At 40.1% G+C, this 6,973-nt stretch overlaps 3 protein-coding genes across 3 annotated transcripts in view; all 3 read right to left on the bottom strand.

The window, feature by feature from the left end:
• Positions 1 to 6: 6 nt before the first annotated feature.
• On the bottom strand, positions 7 to 2,168 carry LOC111441244 (probable clathrin assembly protein At4g32285). Its single transcript, XM_023078243.1, has 2 exons — positions 1,995 to 2,168; positions 7 to 1,923 (listed from the first exon to the last, which is right to left on the bottom strand). Exon 2 carries the CDS (start codon positions 1,918 to 1,920, stop codon positions 163 to 165), a length of 1,758 nt encoding a protein of 585 aa, XP_022934011.1. The 5' UTR covers positions 1,921 to 1,923; positions 1,995 to 2,168; the 3' UTR covers positions 7 to 162.
• A 578-nt stretch (positions 2,169 to 2,746) lies between these two features.
• Positions 2,747 to 5,627, bottom strand: LOC111441246 (beta-1,4-mannosyl-glycoprotein 4-beta-N-acetylglucosaminyltransferase-like). The gene is made up of 2 exons (XM_023078246.1): positions 5,420 to 5,627; positions 2,747 to 4,222 (listed from the first exon to the last, which is right to left on the bottom strand). Exon 2 carries the CDS (start codon positions 4,126 to 4,128, stop codon positions 3,010 to 3,012), a length of 1,119 nt encoding a protein of 372 aa, XP_022934014.1. The 5' UTR covers positions 4,129 to 4,222; positions 5,420 to 5,627; the 3' UTR covers positions 2,747 to 3,009.
• Positions 5,628 to 6,702: 1,075 nt separating this feature from the next.
• The window catches only part of LOC111441247 (auxin-responsive protein IAA29-like), a 1,418-nt gene continuing 1,147 nt past the window's right edge, over positions 6,703 to 6,973 (bottom strand). The window contains exon 4 of the mRNA XM_023078247.1: positions 6,703 to 6,935. Coding sequence (XP_022934015.1) covers positions 6,884 to 6,935 — 52 coding nt within the window. The 3' untranslated portion in view covers positions 6,703 to 6,883. The remainder of the gene's footprint in view (positions 6,936 to 6,973) is intronic.

Raw genomic sequence — 6,973 nt, 5'->3', positions numbered from 1 at the left:
TATATATATATATATAATCATTTCTTGTTGGGGGCGTTTTTTAAAAATGAAAACAAAAAACAGGAAACTGTTGAACATATATAAAGAAGCCTACTGACATATATGTAATTTTAGTCACGCTTTTCTTTGTCACTCGTATTCGTAGAAACCATGGAGGCCAATTCAAAAGGGAGCATAATGGTAGGCTGAGCTCTGAGGCGCAATTGGCTGAGGATTTGAGCCAATATAGGCGGAGCCACCAGCAAGCTTTACCAGACCCACTTGGCCGTGCATTCCATCTCTGCCGTACTGTTGCCATAGAAGCTGCTCTTGCATAAGTAACTGCTGCTTCTTCTCCATTTCAGCTATCTGCACATATGAAGGAGGTGGCACTGTAAGCGATGCAGCGAAAGGGTCCTGATCCCCGATTGGTTTAACCGTTCCATCTGGTGCTGGAAGTGCCAGAACTTGTGCAGCAGTCTTGCTTTGGCCTTTCATTGCCACACTACTCGAACTCCCGTCAAATTGCTCGGCATTGGCATGCTGCCTAATCGTCCCATGGTCGTACATTCCATTTAATAGCAGTGGGTCAAAACCACCGCCCATATCAGCCTTCTGCTTTGACAGATTGCTAGCAGTTTCAACCAATGCCAGTTCCCATTCTGGTTTGCCAGCCTCGGCCGCTGGCGTTTGCCACGCTGAACTCACTTCAGGCTGCTTGTCTGATGAGAAAGTTTCCCATGAACCATTAGGATTTGCTGGGGGTCCAGAGAAAAGAGCCAAGGCCAATTTGTTCCCTTGCTCATCTGCTGAAACTCCATCCTCTCTCAAGTTCACCAAGTCTTCTGGTCTTGAAGGCGGTTGCAGGGTAGGTGAACAATTCTCCAGCGGAGGAAGAGCCTTTATCTCATTCATGTAACATTCAGGCTCCTCAGCTGGTAGCGACTTCACCTTCTCCTCCCTTCTCCTCTCATTGTAATCCTTTGGCCTTCTTGACATCTCTTTTAGGAAGCCCCCAAGTGTGACCAAAAGATTACAAGTTATCCTCTGAGCCTCTGGGTATTCAGAAGATCTTGCAATTCCCACATCCTTACACCAAGTGTAAAATTCATCAAGTTCATCAATCTTCTTTGCAGCATTAGCACAAACATCAAATGCTCTAAGACAATCACCATATTCCATTTCTTTAAAGCGATCCAGCAAATACCCTAATGCCTCACAAATCTCAACATACAACCCAAAGCTATCATTAACAACCAAATCAAGCGCAGTAATTACTAATCTACTACTCTTGGCCATCCCTGTCGGCCTACAAGCTAAAATTCGATCGAGAATTCGAAGCAATTGACTCAACTCATCCACTACACTCTCTGGTCGCATTGACCTCCATGGACTCTGCCTCCTCCTCTGCCTCACATTATCAAATTCATCTCTACGATCAAAGTTAGTATCATCACTCCCTCTTATCCTCTTCTCAAGAACCAGATTCTCAGCCATTTCATCAAGATACAAAGCGTAAGACCTCACAAAACTAGAATGATCCCACGAATTCGAATGCGCTTCATCTCTAAAACTAGACAGATCCAAGACTCGTATACCTTTCCGCGTAGCGTACACAATTTCCTCTCCAAAAGAGGAATTTCCATCAATCAAAACCCTGTGCACGACCACTAGCGCCTTGAGCGCAACTATCCAATCGCGAGTCTTACTCAAACGTTTAGAGATCGTAATCACACACGCACTCACATATCCATTCGAAGTCGAGCACAAATTCACAATCTCCCTAATATACCTGTGGTCGGCGGGATCCTCGTCGTGGCTCGTCGCCTTGACAACCAAAACTTCAAGCTCCGACGCCGTATTTCCAGCGACTTTAGCGATGCTAATGCTCGTTTGGTCCTTCACAGCTCCGAGCGCTTTCCTGATCGTGCTTTGAGCCATTGACTACAAAAATGAAAAAATTTTGAGTTCGCGTCTCACTGAAATGAAATCAGCAATTCCACTGTAATAAGTACGTTGAGGAGTAGAAGAGAACACTCAGCAATGGCGATGATGAAGAAGGCCGTGTGACCAAAGAAGCTGTAAGGAAGAGAGAACGAAAAGAGGTTTATTCAGACGTACTGAAACCAAAAGGACGTTTCAGAGAGAGAGAGAGAGAGCGGAGAGATGAAATCCATAACGTAAGAGAGGGGACGGTGATGCTCATTTCATTAAAACGACATCGTGCTCAGTTCTACTTGTACGCTATAGAGATGCTGCCACGTGGCTTCATATCTTACTTGCACACCAAGATTCAAATAGCGCAATGTTTGAAAATGTCAATATCTAAAAATTAATTAATCTCTTTGACCTTCTCTATAAATTCTAATATTATTAATATTATTTACCAAGTTCTATTTAAGTTAAACTTTATTTACACAATAATGATTAATTTTAAATTTTATTAAAAGTACACACTCATTAAAATAGTATTAAAACCTATATTTAATTAGTTTGATCGGTAAATAGAAGCAAAATAGTTACGATTTTGTATAGTCATTTGTTTTTAATTCAAACCTAATTTAATAGATAAAGCACGGATTATCATACCAAGTTCGACCTTCGACCTCCCACCTTGTCATGAAACTCGAACCAATTCTATTAATTATCTGAAAAGAAGATATTATTTCAAAGAAAGCTCAAGAAAAAATATGCCATCACTAAATGAAAAAGTACTTACACTCCAAATATGTCAGATCACTTCATTCCATAACATATTTCGTAAGAAGTCGATCCAATATCATTACAATACAATGAAGAGGTACAGGCAATTACTGCACAAAATTCTATTACTATCTGTGGCAAGATAATGCAAAAATCAGTAGACTAACCCAATGGATCATCTACCATAACATCACTCGCTCACGCTAACAGTTCAAACTTTCCTGTTAGCCACACAACTTGTGTCTAAGTATATCACCACCAATAATCATCAGTCTTCACCTATTGTTTCTGGTAGCTAAATATTCACATCCTCTGGCAGCAAGGGCTCTATGGTTGCTTATGCAACTCTGGGATGCTGTCCACAGAGGTTCTTACACAGCCTCCAGGCAGCAGGAATCTGAACTTGTCTGCATTCTCTATCAGGTATGCAGGAAGGTGAATAGCTGAGGAAGAACGAGGAATGGAGCCCATCTTCTTAATCAACTCCTGGAACGTGTATTCTTCGGGAAGCATGTCAAACAGATCATCTCCCTGGCAAATGAGCTTCTGAATCCTTGAGTAATTCAAGAACTCTTGCCGCCTTACACGGTCTGCGTGGCTATAAGCTGTCATCTTGAATGCAAAGTCTTGAATGCTCCTAAAGCAAAAGCTACAATGCCACCCTGCATCCGAGAATATAAGATCGGTTTGGCGAGAATGCCTGTAATGACTCTGTGGACCATAGATGTGAACTGAGGCTCGCCAGCTGCTGAAGTCCACAGGGAACTCAAAAGAATACATGTAATTCCTCATTTCAAGATGGACTATAGGAGGCACCTCATCGCACCATTGCAGGAGTTTCACAGTATGTGGGCTCGGAATCTCATCAGTATCTGTCATGATCAAAAGATCACCAACTGAAATCCCTGCGCGCTGAAGTAATCCGTTCATAGCGACGCGTTGCTGGGATTCAAGGTCAAATGGGTTTCTATAGGACTCACGAGAGTCAACTTGTCCAGAAAACACATCATGGACGGTTTTATTTTCTGCAAAGGCAAACCTATCTCGATTTATTTGGAATAGTAATGGCTTGTGTATGCCTGTAAAAGTGGTGTATGACTCCAGAATTACAAACTTCCAGACATATGGGTAAAGCTCACGCCATCTGATTTCAAGCAAATCTAGCTCATTGCTGAAGATGATGGCATCAAAAACACGACGAGGTGTGGATCGTAAAGACCAGCCATGGAGGCGACAAAGGTGTTCCATCGACACATTTTCTGCATAGTAGTGTGGTAGGCGTATAAAAGGGGGTGGAGGGCTGTCCCAAAGTGGGCGGAAGAAATAAGAAATCTTTTGGACATAATTGAAAATGGTAAAGACACTGATGGGAACAAGCATAAGAAGCATAAAAAGATATCTGGGTCGTATTCGTCTAGAATTGACCCGAACAGATTTTGTAGCCATTGTTTTAAGGGAGAATACTATGGGAAGGAAGCTACAGACGCAATGTTTTAGGTACAGGTCACAGAGCAGTCATGGTCTCACCACTGTTGGTTACCTGAGAAAATTGCCAACAAATTACAAACCAGAAGAAAAGGGATGGGGAACAGCAATTATGTGTTCAATTCCATTTTCGATGTCAATGGTATAACCGTGATGTGACACCCCAAACCTACCACTAGCAAATATTATCCGTTTTGGCTTGAAACGAATCGTTGTCAGCCTCATGGTTTAAAAATAGGTTTCCACACCCTTATAAGAAATGTTTTGTTCTCCTCCTCAATCGATGTGGGATCTCACAATCTACCCTCTTTGGGGCCAGCATCCTTGCTGACACACCAGCCCAAGCTCATCGCTGGTAGATATTGTTCGCTTTAGCCCGTTACGTATCGTCATCAACCTCACAATTTTAAAACGCGTTTGTTAGGGAGAGGCTTTCACACACTTCTAAAGAATGCCTCGTTCTTCTCTCCACTCTCCAACCGACATGTGGAATCTCACAGGTTATCCATTGATAAGATTGCTAGCTAGGGGGAGGACCAATTCTGGATGAAAAATTAAGATGAAGGTAGTAAAATCTAATATCACCAAATCATTATGAACACGACTAGCCTTCTTGAATAACAAACCATTACTTTTCTTTTCAAATGAAACAAAACTTTAGTTAAAGGAATGTTATCAAGCAGTAGACAATGAATTTCGTTGTCAAGAACAGAGAACAAAATAAGCAGGCTGGAGGAAAGGATAGAGAGAAAAACTTCACATTATACTTGCCAAGATGAAGCTACCATTTCCTCACGATAATGACTTGCAAACTACTTAAAAGCAATTAAAATAATCCATTGTCCCGCCAGTTAGACAAAGTTTAAACATGGCCTCTCTACGTTAGCTGAAATTGAAAAGATCAACGATCTGAATTTCATATCAATTGACTCTTTTGTTGACAGATCCCCAAAAAATACATCTACTTGCCATGATTATTCTAACTTCGATACCATTAGCTTCTATGAACGTCTCCGAACCTCAGCTACACTAGATCCTCCCCCAATCATCTTAATCATAAAAACTCTTTGAGTTCATAACATCAAGGAAGACACCTTTGAGCAAGAATCGCCCTTATTTTCATCACGCAGAGTCAATTAATCGCCAGAAAATGAACGAAAACAGAACCACAGCATTCAAAACCCCCATAATGATATCTATACAGCAAGATTCGGCACTAAAAAAGATGAACCTCAGCAATCGATCAATTTACCTGGATGAAATCGCACAAGAACTGCAATTAATTGGCTGTCGGGACATCGCTGGCGGTGCCGGAGAGAGAAGGCAGAATGAAGGGATTTCGGCTTCTCAGCGGTGCAGAAATTGGAAGGTAAGAAAATGGCGACCGGATTTAAGATGAAGAAAGGGAAGGTAATGGGAACCACTAGAGTGCCGGGATGGAAAGTAATTGGCGGGACGGCGTTGGATAAATCCGTTATTGTAATTGCTGTAGCGCAGAAATTATGGGGCCGTAACATCCAACATGGGTCCGGCACTGCCCGGGCGTTGACTCTGTGTTAGGCCACCAGCCGTAATGTGAGGTCCCTATAATTTAGCACCCAAATCCTATTTTAATTCTTCCATTCCTAAATTTTATAAGGCTTTGCCACTCCAAACTTTAAATAGAAATCCTATTATCATACTAAATTCCTACTTTATGCTATAAATTTTCATTTTTATCCCAAAAATTTGAACCTCATTTTTTAAAATATATATTTAAAATCTTATTTGTTATAAAAAGATGAACTTGATACAAGTTATGGATGAAATCTCTTTAAAAAAAAAAAAATCTAATACAAAATAAAACTAGGTCACGAGAGTCCAAGTTCCTTGGTCAACTTCTTAAGAGGCAAATACTGACATTCTCCCTGTAGGAGTGATCTTGGTCAACCCAATCTGATCCACTTTTGACCTAATTTGAAAATAAGTTAAAAAAAAAAAAAAAAAAACTCTTAGAGAATCATATAAATAGTCCTATTCAACTTGAAGAAGTTAAAACACTTCTTCTTTTTAACTCCTAGCTAACTTAGTAGCTAACTTAGGTGATACTGCGTTGTTGGCAGGTTTATTTTGTCTTGTAGGGCACGTTTTTCTCCTTGTATACTTATCATATCATCACGTGAAGGTCTTTAGAGAAAAAAATATATACGACATTCGAACGATGAATAAAAATATGAAAAAAAACAACAGTTAATTCGTATGAGGATCATTACTCGCGAAAGGCGGGAAAGGTTACATCTCCTCAACCTAGAATGCAATATTAAGGAGACGAACTTTACATGAAATAAATGCAAAGTTTACCTTGTTATTCATGATAATAATAATTTATATTATATAAAATAAATAAATAAGAAAAAAAATATATGGTGTATGGGCCACATGGATAAGTGGCCCAATCTCTCAATCTGAGGGCCCAAGTGCTGTAGTAATCAAATAATATATACATCCAAACCTTAAAATTACTTTTGTTTCATCGAATTGTCTTCACAGGTTAAAAACCCTAAAGTTAACCAGGTTAAAAAAAAAGTTACCGAGTCGTAGCTGAAGTTTTATCCATATATTATAATACGTACAGTCATTAAAACTTCAAGGGCTAAAGAAGAAAAAAGGGAAAAAAATGTATTTTTTAGTTAGATGGCATCTGATTCTCCTACCGCCGACGCCGGTAACCCCTCATTCAGCCACGGTTCTTCTCCAATTTGATCCGTTGTACGGTTCCGATGAAATTCCTGTCAAAATAACAAAAAAAAAAAAAAAAAAAAAAACC

This window comes from Cucurbita moschata, unplaced genomic scaffold (assembly GCF_002738365.1).
Source record: "Cucurbita moschata cultivar Rifu unplaced genomic scaffold, Cmos_1.0 Cmo_Scf00003, whole genome shotgun sequence".
In the NCBI taxonomy this organism is placed as follows: Eukaryota; Viridiplantae; Streptophyta; class Magnoliopsida; order Cucurbitales; family Cucurbitaceae; genus Cucurbita; species Cucurbita moschata.
Note: the sequence above shows the minus strand (reverse complement) of the source record. Positions and strands in the feature narration are given on the sequence as shown.